Source organism: Lithobates pipiens, unplaced genomic scaffold, assembly GCF_037356315.1.
Source record: "Lithobates pipiens isolate NorthernLeopardFrog02 unplaced genomic scaffold, aLitPip1_a1.2 Scaffold_16, whole genome shotgun sequence".
NCBI lineage: Eukaryota > Metazoa > Chordata > Amphibia > Anura > Ranidae > Lithobates > Lithobates pipiens.
This window is the reverse complement of record NW_027507748.1, coordinates 34,323,621-34,340,690: the sequence shown is the minus strand read 5'-3', so window position 1 is coordinate 34,340,690 and position 17,070 is coordinate 34,323,621. Positions and strand designations below refer to the sequence as shown.

The 17,070-nt window shown below is 46.7% G+C and overlaps 1 protein-coding gene across 1 annotated transcript in view; it reads left to right on the top strand.

Moving 5' to 3' along the window:
• Positions 1–9,189, top strand: part of ARHGAP31 (Rho GTPase activating protein 31) — a 324,984-nt gene extending 315,795 nt beyond the window's left edge. The window contains exon 12 of the mRNA XM_077479714.1: positions 6,813–9,189. Within this exon, the coding sequence (XP_077335840.1) occupies positions 6,813–9,002 (2,190 nt within the window). The 3' untranslated portion in view covers positions 9,003–9,189. The remainder of the gene's footprint in view (positions 1–6,812) is intronic.
• Positions 9,190–17,070: the final 7,881 nt, after the last annotated feature.

Below are 17,070 nucleotides of genomic sequence, written 5' to 3'. Positions count from 1 at the left end.
TGCTTTAAACCTTTCTGGGATCCCTGTTGTGCGAGGATGGGGAGAGGAGAATGAAGAGGACGACATTATCCTGGATGATGAGCAGGAGCCAGGCCACCACACCGCTTCCACTTTAGTGCAAATGGGGGCCTTCATGCTCCAGTGTTTTAATAGGGACCCCCGTATAAAAAGCATGAGGGTCAAGGACCAGTACTGGGTGGCAACGTACTTAGACCCCCGGTACAAACACAAAATGGCGGAAATGTTACCGCCGTCGCAGAGGGCTGTCAGAATGCAGCACTTCCAGGCCTTGCTTCGAGAAATGCTGCATTCTGCTTTTGCGTGCGCTGGCAGAGGAGCAATTCCCACTCCCAGAGAAGGATTTGCGGGTACCAATCCAACAGCGCCTGCAAGAAGAGGCCGGTTTGAAGATGTGTTGGTGACTTCGGATATGAGGTCATTCTTTCAGCCGACCCATCGACAGGTGTCATCCGGATCCAGCATCAGGGAACGCCTAGACCGTCAGGTGTCCGACTACATTGGGTTAACGGCCGATGTGGACGCTCTGAGGAGTGATGAACCCCTAGACTACTGGGTGGGCAGGCTTGACCTCTGGCCAGAGCTTGCCCAATTTGCAATCGAACTGTTGGCTTGCCCCTCATCCAGTGTCCTGTCCGAAAGGACGTTCAGCGCAGCAGGGGGGATTGTGACCGATAAGCGTACTCGCCTAGCTCACCACAGTGTTAACTACCTCACATTTCTAAAAATGAATGAGGCATGGATCTCGGAGGAATTCAACACATGTGATCAGTAGACCATGTATATGTCTATAAACAATTTTTGGAATCAAGCACACAGACCTTCTTAATTCATTTGGCTCACTTCCCTGACCCAAAAAAGCACACCGTACTATATGCCCCTACCCTCCTCTTTGAAGAGGTTGAGCGGTGTCATATTTCTACTGGGGCTGCTTATTATGAGGGGTTCCCACCATCCCTGTGCTGTGCTGACTTCCTCCTGGGTGTTCTTATTATGAGGGGCTCCCACCATCCCTGTGCTGTGCTGACTTCCTCCTGGGGGTTCTTATTATGAGGGGATCACACCATCCCTGTGCTGTGCTGACTTCCTCCTGGGGCTGCTTACGGTGCTGCTGTCAGCGCTGTATGTCACGGAGCTGCTGTCAGCGCTGTATGTCACGGAGCTGCTGTCAGCGCTGTATGTCACGGAGCTGCTGTCAGCGCTGTATGTCACGGAGCTGCTGTCAGCGCTGTATGTCACGGAGCTGCTGTCAGCGCTGTATGTCACGGAGCTGCTGTCAGCGCTGTATGTCACGGAGCTGCTGTCAGCGCTGTATGTCACGGAGCTGCTGTCAGCGCTGTATGTCACGGAGCTGCTGTCAGCGCTGTATGTCACGGAGCTGCTGTCAGCGCTGTATGTCACGGAGCTGCTGTCAGCGCTGTATGTCACGGAGCTGCTGTCAGCGCTGTATGTCACGGTGCTGCTGTCAGCGCTGTATGTCACGGAGCTGCTGTCAGCGCTGTATGTCACGGAGCTGCTGTCAGTGCTGTATGTCACGGAGCTGCTGTCAGCGCTGTATGTCACGGAGCTGCTGTCAGCGCTGTATGTCACGGAGCTGCTGTCAGCGCTGTATGTCACGGTGCTGCTGTCAGCGCTGTATGTCACGGAGCTGCTGTCAGCGCTGTATGTCACGGAGCTGCTGTCAGCGCTGTATGTCACGGAGCTGCTGTCAGCGCTGTATGTCACGGAGCTGCTGTCAGCGCTGTATGTCACGGAGCTGCTGTCAGCGCTGTATGTCACGGTGCTGCTGTCAGCGCTGTATGTCACGGAGCTGCTGTCAGCGCTGTATGTCACGGAGCTGCTGTCAGTGCTGTATGTCACGGAGCTGCTGTCAGCGCTGTATGTCACGGAGCTGCTGTCAGCGCTGTATGTCACGGAGCTGCTGTCAGCGCTGTATGTCACGGTGCTGCTGTCAGCGCTGTATGTCACGGAGCTGCTGTCAGCGCTGTATGTCACGGAGCTGCTGTCAGCGCTGTATGTCACGGAGCTGCTGTCAGCGCTGTATGTCACGGAGCTGCTGTCAGCGCTGTATGTCACGGAGCTGCTGTCAGCGCTGTATGTCACGGTGCTGATGTCAGTGCTCTGTATTACGGTGCTGCTGTCAGTGCTCTGTATCTCCTGCACCCTCTTGTTTGCCTACCCTGGTCCCTGACCTTCCCTCTCCTCCATTGCCTTCATTAGCTCCATAGTCCTGAATTGTCAGAACAATTTCCCAAATAAAAAAAAAATGCTTGTAGTTATCGATCCCAAATTCACCTCATACATGTATTATGCTATTGTCCAGGTGGTGGGACTACGTGCTACCCCCTAATAATTACCCCGTGGCCGCAAATTCGACCTAAAGGTTTGCGAAATTCGCCTCCCATTGAAGTCAATGGAGCCCGCGGCGAACGGTCGTTTTCGCGAACGTTTGTGTCCGTTCGCGTTTCGCGTTCGCGAAACGTCCCGTCGGAAGTTCGTCCATCACTATTACTGAGTTGGAAAAGGGATCACCCCCCCCCCCCCCCCCCCTTGTGTCAGTATTTTGTTGGACCACCTTTTGCTTTAATTCCAGCCTTTAGTCTGTTGGCATTTGTCTCTACTAACTTTGCACATCTAGACTTTGCCGGCTCTTCTTTGCAAAACTGCTCAAGTTCAGTTACATTTGATTGGGCCTGTCTTCAAGTTATTCCACAGAGTTTCAATGGGGTTTAGGTCTTGGCTCTGACTAGGCCATTCAGGGACTTTCATCTTTTGCTCCTTCAACCAGGGGCGGACTGACCATTTGGCAACTCGGGCACTGCCCGAGGGCCCCAGGCCACTAGGGGGCCCCGTCAAGGTTGCCAACCTCAGTAAAACCAGGGACAGTATGTAAAAATCTGTGTTTATTTACATCTGTGTCTGAAATATCCCTTACCGACATACTTTTGGTCTAAAAATCCTGAGATTATAGCTGCCCCACCTCTCCAGTACCTTCTGTGTCTGTGTATACCCCCCCCCATACAGACAGGAGAGCAAAGGGGGCTTGATCTGCTCCTCTTCCTCCCACCCCTACCCCTCTTTGTCTGCCCACACTTCAATCACTGGCGCTGTGCCTCAGAAAAGGAAAATGGGGGCCAGAAATGTGAAGTCCAGCAGCCTCAGCTACAACTATATTAGAGGTGCTGACTGCCAAGGGGTGAGTGAGCTCACCACCCATCCCTGTCCATGACTGAAGTCTTCCCCCCTTCTCCCTCCTGCCTCTGAGTGAGTAAACTAAGGTAAATCAGGGTTCTCAATGCACCCCTTACATCAGTGTTCCCCTTTACACCAGAGTCTGCAGAGTCCCCCCTTACAGTGTAAGGGAACTCCGTGAGTTCAGATATAAAAGAGGAACTCTGTGGACTCTGATGTAAAGGGGGATTCTTGTGATTAACTTCATTTGATTAGAAATGTTATTTAATTGAAAAATATATGTAAAGTTTATACTATAAAAAAAGATTGCTGTGCGCCGCTAAAGTGTTCGGATTTGACTTGAAGAAAAGGTGGCAACCCTACTGGGGGCCCCATAATCTCCTATTGCCCGTGGGCCCCATGAGTTGTCAGTCTGCCTCTGCCTTCAACCCACTGTGTGCTCTTTGTTGCTGTGAGCTTTGGGTCATTGTCATGTTGGAAAGCAAACCTTCTTCCTATTAACAACTTTCCGGCAGAGGACAGCAGATTTTTCTCAAGACGATTTGACGGTATTTTGCCCCATCGATTCTTCCTTCTATCCTGACAAATGCTCCAGTCCCTGCTGCAGAGAAACACCCCCATAACAGGATATAACCAACTTCACGCTTTACTGTAGGAATGATGTTATTTGGATGGTGAGCTGTTTTGGATTTGGGCTTTCACACTGGAGTTGTGCGCTGGCAGGGCGTCAGAAAAAGTCCTGCCAGCAGTTTCTTTGGAGCGGTGAACTTGTCGCTCCTCCACCGCTGCTCCCCATTGAAATCAATGGGGCAGCGCTGCAATACCACTGGCAAAATGCCTCTCTGGCGGTGTTGTGTGGGTGCATTTAACCCCTTTTTGCATGCTAGCGGGGGGTTAAAACCGCCCTGCTAGTGGCCGAATGGTGCTGCTAAAACGACGGTAAAGCGGCACTAAAAATAGCGCCGCATTACCGCTGGCGCCCTAAGCAGCTCGGTGTGAAAGGGGTCTTAGCCACTTTCCAACAGGCTCTTGTACATATACGTCGGCACTTTAAAGCTGCTGCCACAACCGAGGTGTCCATCTTTTCAGCGGGCGGTCCTGTTTACGATAATGGGGGTCTCTGCGGCGGATTCACCGCAAGATCACCGTTATCGGCGGCGGGTGAGTTATCGTCGCAATCGTTAGAGCGAGAGCAATAATTCTAGCCCAAGACTTCCTCTGTAACTCAAAACATGCAACCTGTAGAATTTTTTAAACGTCGCCTATGGAGATTTTTAAGGGTAAAAGTTTGACGCCATTCCACAAGCAGGCACTATTTTGAAGCGTGACATGTTGGGTATCAATTTACTTGGCGTAACATTATCTTTCACAATATATATAAAAAAAAAAATTGAGGTAACTTTACTGTTGTCTTATTTTTTTTATTCAAAAAAGTGAATTTTTTCCAAAAAAAGTGCGCTTGTAAGACTACTGCCAAATATGGTGTGACAAAAAGTATTGCAATGACCACCATTTTATTCTCTAGGATGTTAGAAAAAGAAATGTATAATGTTTGGGGGTTGTAAGTAATTTTCTAGCAAAAAAAAATGTTTTTAACTTATAAACACAGAGTCTGAAACGGAGGCTCGACACATCACCAGAACTACATCTCCCAAGAGCCTTTTTCCTGGGAAGAATGTGTAGATAGGCTCTTAGGAGTCAAGGCAGCAAAATTTCTTGCAGGAGCAGCTGTTGGGAGCTCAGTTCCAATAAATGTAGGCGCACTCCCAGAACTACATCTCCCAAGAGCACTTTCCCTACACACAACATGTAGACAGGCTTTTAGGTCTCAAGGTGGCAAGATTCTTTCAAGGGTAGCTGCTGGGAGCTTAGTTCCTGTTGATATAGGCCAGTGATGGTGAACTTTGGCACCCCAGATGTTTTGGAACTACATTTCCCATGAAGCTCATGCACTCTGCAGTGTAGTGGAGCATCATGGGAAATGTAGTTCTAAAACAACTGGGGTGCCAAGGTTCGCCATCACTGATATAGGCACATTCCCAGAACTACATCCCCCAAGAGCTCTTTCCCAAAACATAGTGTCTAGAAAGGCTCTAGGGAGTCAGGGCAGCAAGATTTTTACGAGGGCAGCTGCTCTGAGCTTAATTCCTATTGATGTAGGCACACTCCCAAAACGACATATCCCAAGAGCCTTTTCTCTACACGCAATGTGTAGACAGGCTGTTGGGAGTCACGGCACCAGAATTTATTGCATGCATGTGGAGAGGTACAGGAAGGGATGGGGGCAGAAGGAGTTCTGTAGTCCAGTAGACAGAGATGACTACGCTGCTCAGGATTTCGGTGCGACAGAGGTGCTGTGTTGGCAGCCCAACAAGGATTTTAGGAGCACACCAGATTTCTGATAGATCAACCAATATTTTTCTGTACTTGCTGTGCCTTTCTAAAGAGATAGAACTTTGGGAAGAAATGTACATGAATTGCAGATATCTACTGAAAATGAAGATGGGAAGGAGGAAGCAGCTTACAAACAATTCCCAGTGCCAGGTTATCATACAGGGAGCCAGGGGCGCTGCTAGGTCTACAAAAGATCTGGGGCTAGAGCCCATAGCAGCGGAGTAAAGAAAGCCATACGCTTGGGCATAGTTTGTTAGAAAATTTTGCAAACAGGCAATTTTTTTCTCCTTCATTGATATTCACTGCTCAGGCTACACTGATGGGCTGCACTGATAAGATGGCACTGATGGACTGCACTGATAGGCACAGATAAGGCGACACGGATGGGCACTGATAAGAGAGCGCTGATGGGTGGCACTGATGGACACTGGTAGGTGGCACTTGTAGGTGGCACTGATGGGCAGCACTGGTGATGAGGCACTGATTGGTGAAATTTATAGGTGACACTGTGGGCACTGATGGGTGGTACTGTGGGCACTGATGGGTGGTAGTGTGGGCACTGATGGATGGTAGTGTGGGCACTGGTAGGTGGCGCTAGTGGGCACTGGTAGGTGGCACTGTGGGCACTGGTAGTTGGCACAGGTGGGCATAGAAGCCTTTTTTTTTAGCGTGAGGAGAAAAAATAGCCGATTACCGGCTCTGTTTACATCACATGATCAGCTGTCATTGACTGACAGCTGATCACGTGGTAAGGGGTCGGGATTGACGCCCTTACCCCGATCTGTGATCACCCGAGTCTCATAGACTCGCTGATCAGAGAGCGTGCCTGAAGGGGGTGCGCAGGCAGCTCGAGCACGGGAGGACGTTCATTGACACCCTCCCGGCAAAATAGGTCCATGCGGTAGCTGTCTTTCCGCTATAGCGGGGACGGGAAGAGGTTAATTCATTAATGTGTATTTTTTCCACAAAAATTGCGTTTACAAAAATGCAGCGCAAATACTGTGTGACATAAAAATTGCAACTATCAACATTTTATTCTCTAGGATCTCTGCTAAAATAAATAAATAAATAAATGTATAATATTTGGGGGTTATAAGTAATTTTCTAGCAAAAAATACTGATTTAAACTTGTAAACAAAACGTGCCAGAAAAAAAACTTGTCTTCAAGTGGTTTTGTGCTGATGTTTTTCTTCTTTTTTTCTTTGTAGGAGGATGAAGCATCTATTACTCTCGTGGATCCACTTTGGTCAGATATACAAGAGCTGAAGATTATTGAGTCAGAAGAGGAACTTTCTACTTCTGCAGGAACTGCAGCAGATTCCAACAGAGCTCCATCACCATTTTCTCAAAGCAGTGAAGCTGTAAAAGAAGACAGCTCTTGCGATGGAGCGCCTGAACTGGATATAGGGAAGGACATTCCTCATTCGCTAGATGAAGACAGTGGTAATACGGCAGAGGAAAGCAGGAACCAAGAAGAAAATGAAATTCCTCCAAATACAGAACTGGAAAATGACAGCACCCTACCTCAAGAAGCCCATGAATGTACACAGCAGGAACAAAGACTTGTTGATGAGCACGATTCAAGATCCACCGATGAAGCGCCAGCTGAGGAGATTGCCCTTCAAAGGCCTATGGCTGCTGATAAAGAGAGAAGGATGGCTGTTGTAAAAGAAAATGAAAGTGAAGATGTGCAAGTGATTTCTGATATAATGACTGTAAGCAAAGGAGATGACACGGATGATAAGTCAGAAGAAAGAAAATCGAGTGAGTCTTTAGATAATGATGATGATCTTGGAGGGGACAGTGCACAGACATTTGAGCTTGAAGAACTATGGGAAGACCACCTATGGGTAACAAGCCCTTTGCATTCTCCAAAATTAAAGACTGTTGTAGAGACTGAGGCACCAGCCATACCACCAAAGAGGAGAGGAACTACGGGGGAACTATATAAAAGGCCAGAGTTTACACGTAGCTTATCCCTGGACAGTAAAGACACTCGAACGAGTCAGTGGACGTTGAAAATGGCTGGCATTAAAGCGGAAGGAGGCTGTTACATTAGATCAAAGAACGATCAACTAATAAACCAAACTCTTAAACACGAACCACAGCATGGACAAATGATATCCAGATATCCTGAAATGTTGGTGGGTGGAAATGAAGTTGATTCTTCGCTTAAAACCGAAGACGATGATAGAAGTCAATGTACAGAACCTGTAACTGATCTTTTATTGGTGAAGGACAATGAATTTTTGGATACTACAGTAGTAACTCCAAGAGAGACGTTAAATTCCTTAGATAGTTTGCCTAATGTCAATGTTCAGGAGATAAAGCCTTCAACTCATATCTGTAATAATCATCAACCAAATGACAGTGGTATTGCCAATGAAGGATCATCAGAGGAATCTCAAAGTCAACCTTCATCCTTAAAATCAAATTCATCCTCTTCATCTGGAGCAATTTTTACATTTGAAAACACGTCCGCCCAGAATCCTGATGGTACAAAACATCAGCAGATTCATCAATCAACTACAACTACCACACTATCTTTGTATGATCGATCAAAAAGTTTGAATGAGAAGCCGTGTTCTCACCAAAATAATGATTTGGATAACTCATTGGCAAATCATGCCCCAACGGGACGTCGTAACTCCGCTCCAGTGAGCGTCTCAGCAGTTAGAGCTTCGTTTATGATAAAAATGTGCCAAGCCAAAGCTGTTCCAGTAGTGCCACCAAAGGTTCAGTACACTCAAATTCCTCAGCCATTACAAGTGTTAAATGCAGATTCAGAAGTTCTTCCTGTTGAGAAAAAAGATAGTGAACCTGATTCGACAGTAAAGGAAGCTTCACCTCAAGTTACAGGACATAATGACATTCCAAAGACACCAAAGACTGAGGTTAAAGCTGTGGAGGAAAAGGAGAATAGTGATCCAGTTTCTACAGATGCTACTCATCATTCCACTATGAATTCCTCTTCAGACAACAACCGTGGTGTTTCTCAAGATGTTCCAGTTCTTCGCCGCAAGCGAACGTCAGATGGGGAGGCTTCTGGGGACACACCTTTTTCATCTAAATTGGAACGCCCTTCTGGAATTTCAAAGTCTTTTAGGTCCCGACCAGGAAGACCTCAAAGTCTCATACTGTTTAGCCCACCTTTTCCCATTATGGACCATCCTTCAATTGATTCCAGAATTCTTCTAACTCCTATTAAAAGCCCAACTCAAACCACATCACAGGAGTCTGCGGGAGAAAACCAGAGGACTCCAGATGGGGTCATTCTCAGGAATAAAATGACAATCCCCAAAAACGGGCAAAGACTTGAGACATCAACCAGTTGCTTCTACCAACCACAACGGAGGTCTGTCATCTTGGACAGCCGGAGTGGTAGACAAATTGAGTAGCAGATGGATACTAGGGTATATACATTTTTATGCAAAAGAAAGAATGTTGTTGATCTTTGGATCTTTCACTGCTACAGCTAACATATTTTGCTACATTTTTGGGTCAATTTATACCCTCCAATGATGGCAAAGCCATATGTAAATAATTAAAAGATCCAAAAGAACCAAGAATCCAATCTTTAAAACATTGATATAGTGAAGGAGATTTTTTTTTGTGTTGGTTGTTTTCTTTGTCTACCTAATGATGGACAGTACTCTTTATTATTTGTAATATTAACAATATTATACAGCTGCAGTGCAGTTTATCCAGTCTGATTGAACCAAAGATGTCAATGTTTGCTTAAAGCCGGGGTCTCCAAACTTTCTGAACAAAGGGCCAGTTTAGTGTCCTTGAGGCTTTAGGGGGGGGCAAACTGTGAGCAGTAGGTTTATAAAATGCCCTGGTGTCATTGAGAGTAAACGGGGACCCATCAATGGTTTTAGTGGAAGGAATAGTGTTATATTATTGGTATCAGTGGGAGGAAAAGTGTCTCATTGTTGGTATTCAAGGTAGGAATGGTGCCCTATCGTTGGTGTCTGTGCGAGGAATAGTACCCAATCATTGGTATCTGTGGGAAGAATGGTGCCCCATCGTTGGTGTCTGTGTGAGGAATAGTACCCAATCATTGGTATCTGTGGGAAGAATGGTGCCCCATCGTTGGTGTCTGTGTGAGAAATAGTACCCAATCATTGGTATCTGTGGGAAGAATGGTGCCCCATCGTTGGTGTCTGTGGGAGGAATAATGCCCCATCATTGGTGTCAGTGGATGGCATGGTGCCCCAATGGCCAGATAAAGGCAAGCAAAGGGCCACCTCCCATGGGCTGCAGTTTGGAGACCACTGACTTAAAGTAATCAAAAAGTAGCATGGTAACATTTTTTACAGCAGCCCTGTGATGACATTTGATAAGACACATGGAATTAAAGATCTTAACTTGACAGCACTTTGCAAAATATCGACTATGCAAAACTTATTTAACAAAACCAAACATTGTTCCCCACGCTAAATGACCATGTTTTGCCATGTATCCTAGTAAAGATATGATGACTGAACTGAAGTATGAGCTAGATTAGATGACCTTCAAAATGAGTAGGCCCACTTTATGTTTTTAATTGTTTTTTAAAACCCTTTGTATTTTATCAGAAAAAGATCTCGTGGCGGAGAATTATATTATATTAATATTTCAGTAGTTTTTTTTTTTAGTTTTTTTTTTCCCCAGCCATAAGATCCACCTCAAACTCTGTTCAAATATGTCCCTTTAGCAAAATAAATGTTAAAGTTGCCAGTACAATGCTGAACTATGGCAGTCTTTAGGGGGTAATTAGCATTGTAATATGTTAAGTAATGGGGGGGGGGGGGGGTCACAACACTTTTTGTTGAATTTAATTTATTATTTTTAAATTCGTTTTCACAACTTTTACAGAATAAGATGTATCAGGTAGCCATAAATGGGGCAAATGATCACTCACAATGCATTTCACACATTGCTCTGGGAGGTTGGCAGTTAAGCATAGAGGACCTTATTAGAGCCTTTGAAAGGGCTTATTTTTTTTGGTAGAGATTTTCATGATGGAAAATCTCTGGTAGTTAAAGTATTATGCACTTTTCTTCAAAGATCTCCCTGCCACAGTTCCAACTTAGTCTTTGAGCCATGGCAAAGCCAAGAAAGGACATTTTCTTCCTTCTAGTTCATTCTCTGTAATGTAAAATACTGTAGATGAAGAAACGTGCATCAAGAGCGAACCTCCTTTTTTAGTGGCTGTAATATTTGGATCACAAGATTGGAGCGGCATACTGAAATGTTGGTGGTCAAAATGAGATTTTATTCCAAACACATAGTGAACGTAACCTCAAACATGTTTCCGGGGGGCCATACTTTGCCCCTTTTATTGGGGCTTAAGAAAACAGTTCATAAGGAGTCAACACAGGATAAAACTTAGATGAGCTCAGAAAAAACAGTGACTCCATAGACTTATATTAGAAACACAATGCCCTTGTACACACGGTCAGACATTCTGACAACCAAATCCGTTGGATTTTGTCCGACGGATTTTGTCCGAAACTGTTGCATACACACGGTCGGACAAAGTTGTCGGAAAATCCGATCGTACTTATCGTGATGGCGTTATTTCATTACGACGGGCTAGTAGCCAATAGCTTTGGTCTAGGAATTTGATCTGAGCATGCGTGGCACTTTGTCCGATCGGAATTCTCTACACATGATCAGACAAAGTCCGATCGGATCATGTTGTCGGAAAATTTTATAGCCCAGCTGGAAAACTTGGTCCGTCGGATACTCCGACGGAAACAGTCCAATGGAGCCCACACACTGTTGGATTATCCAACAACACGGTCCTATCGGACATTGTCCATCGGAATGTCCGACCGTGTGTACAAGGGCAATTGGTTAGTTGCTCAGCAGTTAGTGATTCCGTCCAAGTTTTATTCTTGACCAATGCTTCTCAACATTTTTTCAGCCAGGGCACCCCATAAAATTCTGCACAATCTCAAGGGATCCCATTCTAACTAAGCTAAACCAACAGCAACATACACACATGTAGGACACCCAATGTTGGAGGTGAAACCAAACACATCTTTGCAAACTGCTACTGACTATTATTCCAGTGTTTCTCTTCTCCCTCAGCTGCTCTGCCTCACTCAGATAATGTAACCCCAGTGCTGAGAGGGGCAGGGCAGGGTCAAACAAGGATGCTGTGAAGGCCCCACAACGTCCTCCTTATCAACTGATGGCATCATTGGTTGTTAGGATGTTGTAAAGGAACACAATTAAAACCTTTGGCTTTGCGTAACTAGAAGGCAAGCTTGATTATTTTTAAATAAATTTTCTCAACTTTCACACATTAAGATGTATCAGGTAGCCATAAATGGGGGCAAATGATCATTCGCAATGCATTTTACACATTGCTCTAGGAGGCTAGCAGTTGAGCGTAGAGGACCTTGTTAGAACCTTTGAAAGGGCTTGTACATTTTTTGATAGAGACTTTCACTGATGGCATCATTGGTTGTTAGGACGTTGTAAAGGAACACATTTAAAACCATTGGCTTTGCGTAACTAGAAGGAAAGCTTGACCCACCGGCTGATATGTATACAATTTTTGGGCATTTTTTAGATATTATTTTAAGGCACGCTTAAAGAAACCTAAAGGCACTCTGGTTGAAAAAAGGCCATTCTAGACATCTTTACTACCAAAGAAACTGGGACTTTTTAGGCACTACAAACAATAAAATCAAGTATGAATAAAATACAATATTATTTTATTATTTTACAAGAGTATTGTAAGATTAATCTTGTATTTTAGTCATACTTGGTTGCATTGTTTTAATGCCTAAAAAGTCCCAATTTCTTTGGTGGTAAAGTTGTCTAGTATAGATGGGGATGCTGGCACTTAGATCAAATCTGTGGGTCACCGTTAAATTTTAGATGGATCCAAGTTTTATCCTATATTTGGAATAAAATCTCCTTTTGGGCTCCAGAATTTGTGTGGCGCTCCAAACTTCTGAACCAATTATTACATCTGCATCCTGAGGTTTCTGTGGAAGTTCATGGGTGCACGTGTTAGATAGGTGCAGGGTGGTGTGGCAGGCAATAAGCACGCAGAGTCCAGATGTAACAAAAGCAGTGTTTTGCGGAAATAGCAGAACAGTACAAACAGGCCCAGCGGAGAGGCTCGCCCGACTTGGGCACTTACAATAGTTCAGTGCAGAGACAGCTGTGTGTGGACTCAGAGCTGCCGACAGAGTCTGCCACAAGGAGCATAGTGCGGCCCTGCTAGTCCAACTCAATGGGGAAGCTTCCTGAGAAGGTAGACATAGTCCCTGCTCTTTCCCTACTCAACTGTAACCTTTCCCTACCACTAGTGCAGCCCCTGTAAGATGGGGTGACCTGTCTTTACACTATCCCCTCACATAAATCGCCAAAACCCGGGGGCAGAGGCTTAAATAGACTCTGCTTGGTCTAAGTTGGCTACCAGGGTCAAGAGCATCCTGAGAAGGTAGGCATAGTCCCTGCTCTTTCCCTACTCAACTGGAACCTTTCCCTACCGCTAGTGCAGCCCCTGTAAGATGGGGTGACCTGTCTTTACACTACCCCCTCGCATAAATCGCCAAAACCCGGGAGCAGAGGCTTAAATAGACTCTGCTTGGTCTAAGTTGGCCACCAGGGTCAAGAGCATCCAACCAGATCACTGCCCCAAGTGACCGAGGAAGTCATAGAGAAACCCAGTTTCTCTCAACTTCCTCCCCCTAGCTGCATTGCCACTAAGGTCGAGTGCCACCTGCGGTGCAGAATATAGACTGCACCTGCCTACACACTGAGGCAACCAACCTATCACCCAGATTCCCCATTGGGGCATTATCGGTATAGTTTTGATAACACTAAACTCATGTACCAAGCAATATCTACCTAAGGCTCTAGGCTCCATCAATCCACTAACTTTTAGCCCTTGTGCACATGGTCGGAGAATCCGTCGGAATGTGTCCTATCGGACCGTGTCGTCGGATAATCCGACTGTGTGTGGTATGCATCGGACTGATTCCGTCTGAATATCCGTCGGACCCAATTTTCCAACATGTTGGAAATATTTCCCGACCAACTGGGCCGATCGGACATACTACAATCATGTGTAGAGAATTTTGATCGGACCAAGTGCCACGCATACTCAGATCAAATACCTATATCAAAGCTATTGGCTACTAGCCTGAACGTAGTCCCATCGTAACGAAATTACGTCATCACGTTCTGAAAGATCGGATTTTCCCCCAACTTTGTCCGACCGTGTGTATGCAACAGTTTCGGACAAGATCCGACGGGCAAAATCCGACGGATTTGGTTGTGGAAATCTCCGACCGTGTGTACAGGGGCTTAGGCTGTGGCAGTTGGGCGGAGTTGGAAAATGCAGAGTTCTTGACTAATCCTCAAGACATATAAGAAGACCGTGCATGTTTCATCCTGATGGCATCTACCCAAAAGCTGAAATGTGCATTGTATTTCAACTTACGCTTTATTAAAAAGATTCAGGTAGCCATAACATCCATTTAAAGCCAAACTCTAGCAAACAGCTATTTACATACATATACAAGATCTATTTTACATGCCAAAGTTAATTTATCCAGTTTTGTGATGAAGGCAGCTCTGTCACACCACATGGCAAGTTGGTGACCTCCTTCTTCTGCCAAGCAATGCAGCTTGGCTATGGAACCGCTTCCAGGGTGCTGATTGGAAGGTCAAGGAGCAGCAGCACACACATGAAGCCATCACTCTGCTCTCTCCTCTTGTCCGCAAACTTTCAGCATTATACTGACAGTACTGGCAGGAGCAGTAGAGCTTGAATAGCTGTCCTTGATTGAAAAAATACTTTTTAAGACTTTAATGATTAAACTGGATTAAATTGTTGTTTTTGTTTTTGTTTTTTTTAATATTTGTCTGGGGTTCAGCTTTAATTTTTATTTTATTTTTTAACTAATTTATCTTGATGTATCAGAAGCAGAAAGCCATTGCTAATATTCCAGTAGCAAGCTCAGCTGACAGTGGGGTATGGCTGTATTATATGTACACAGGTAAAATGGAGTATACTATGTTATTGTAACTATATTTGTTGTATCTAAGCAGTGTTCTAGAATCGTATTTGTACAATAATATAAATATGAAGAATATAAGTAAATATATATAAAAGAATGGAGGGCTGTGAAGAAGACCTTTAAAAACTGGACCAGAAGTCATGCAGAAATGAGGTGCTAATTTAACTTGTATTTCGCACATCCATTACCTTCTAATAAAACTGGAATATGTAAATGAGCTATTGAAGGGTTCCTCAGAGGCGGGGAAATGTGCAAAACAATGCTGAGGTCAGCAGGCCTTTCTGATTGTCCAGCCTCTGAAGAAGCACGCAGAGTTCTTTTTCCATTGAAATCTGGGCTCTGTACATTGAAGGTGATTAGAACTGACTGTTTAGCCGCTCGATTATTTGTTTGCAATGTCCTGTTGTTTCAGTCCAGTTTATTACTGCAGTTTGGTCTGGAAAATAAACACATTTTTATAAAAAAAATAAATAAAAATAAAAAAATAAAAAATTGTTCTGGTTATTTGTTCCATTGTGAAATGGGTAATAGTTCAATCGGTACGCTCGTCGAACGTGAATCCCAGCAGGGTGAAGGGTGTAATTTTGTCCTCTTTATTTTCATCTTGAAGCATAATCACACCTTTTGAAAGATTTCAAATGTCAACTTTAAAAACCCGTCTTTATTCTTCTTTTTTTTGACACAGTAGTGAAAACTGTACATACACTATATTACCAAAAGTATTGGGACGCCTGCCTTTACACACACATGAACTTTAAAGAGGAAGTAAACCCATCAGGTTTTACATCCTCTTTGTTTCTCTGTAAAGGCAAAGCATAATGGGCTACTATACATCGCATAGTAGCCCATTATGTGTCACTTACCTGACACAGGAGCCAGCGATATTCCCGATTTCCTCACCGGCTGGAAGCGTCCATCTTCCTTCCGGGGTCACGGACTCCAGCTCTGTGACTGGCCGGAGTCACGTGACGTTACTCCTCAGGGGTGGACTGACAACTGATGGGGCCCCCGGGCAATAGAAGATCATGGGACCCCCCTGCGTCCCAAGCCACACCTGGGACACTGTAGGGGGGAAGCACACAGGGGGACACTGGGGGGAGCACACAGGGAGACCCTGGGAGGGGGAGGCACACAGGGGGACACTGAGGGGGTGGGGAGCACACCGGAAGACACCGTGGGGGGGGTACACAGAAAGACACTGTGGGGGGTGGGGAACACACAGGAAGACACTGGGGGGGGGGGAACACACAGGAAGACACCGTGGGGGGGTACACAGAAAGACACTGTGGGGGGTGGGGAACACACAGGAAGACACTTGGGGGGGGAACACACAGGAAGACACTGTGGGGGGTGGGGAACACACAGGAAGACACTGTGGGGGGTGGGGAACACACAGGAAGACACTGTGGGGGGTGGGGAACACACAGGAAGACACTGTGGGGGGTGGGGAACACACAGGAAGACACTGTGGGGGGTGGGGAACACACAGGAAGACACTGTGGGGGGGGGGGGGAACACACAGGAAGACACTGTGGGGGGGGGGGGGTGGGGAGCACACAGGAAGACACTGTGGGGGGGGTACACAGAAAGACACTGTGGGGGGTGGGGAACACACAGGAAGACACTGGGGGGGGGGGGGGAACACACAGGAAGACACTGTGGGGGTGGGGAACACACAGCAAGACACTGTGGGGGGGGGATGGGGAGCACACAGGAAGACACTGTGGGGGGGGGGTGGGGAGCACACAGGAAGACACTGTGGGGGGGGGGGGTGGGGAGCACACAGGAAGACACTGTGGGGGGGGGGGGTGGGGAGCACACAGGAAGACACTGTGGGGGGTGGGGAGCACACAGGAAGACACTGTGGGGGGTGGGGAGCACACAGGAAGACACTGTGGGGGGTGGGGAGCACACAGGAAGACACTGTGGGGGGTGGGGAGCACACAGGAAGACACTGTGGGGGGTGGGGAGCACACAGGAAGACACTGTGGGGGTGGGGAGCACACAGGAAGACACTGTGGGGGGTGGGGAGCACACAGGGGGACACTGTGGGGGGTGGGGAGCACACAGGGGGGACACTGTGGGGGTGGGGAACACACAGGGGGGCACTGCATGGGGTGGGGAGCACACAGGGGGCCCTGGGGGGGGAGGGGGGTGGGGAGCACACTGTGGGGGGTGGGGAGCACACAGGAAGACACTGTGGGGGGTGGGGAGCACACAGGAAGACACTGTGGGGGGTGGGGAGCACACAGGAAGACACTGTGGGGGTGGGGAGCACACAGGAAGACACTGTGGGGGTGGGGAGCACACAGGAAGACACTGTGGGGGTGGGGAGCACACAGGAAGACACTGTGGGGGGTGGGGAGCACACAGGGGGACACTGTGGGGGTGGGGAACACACAGGGGGGCACTGCATGGGGTGGGGAGCACA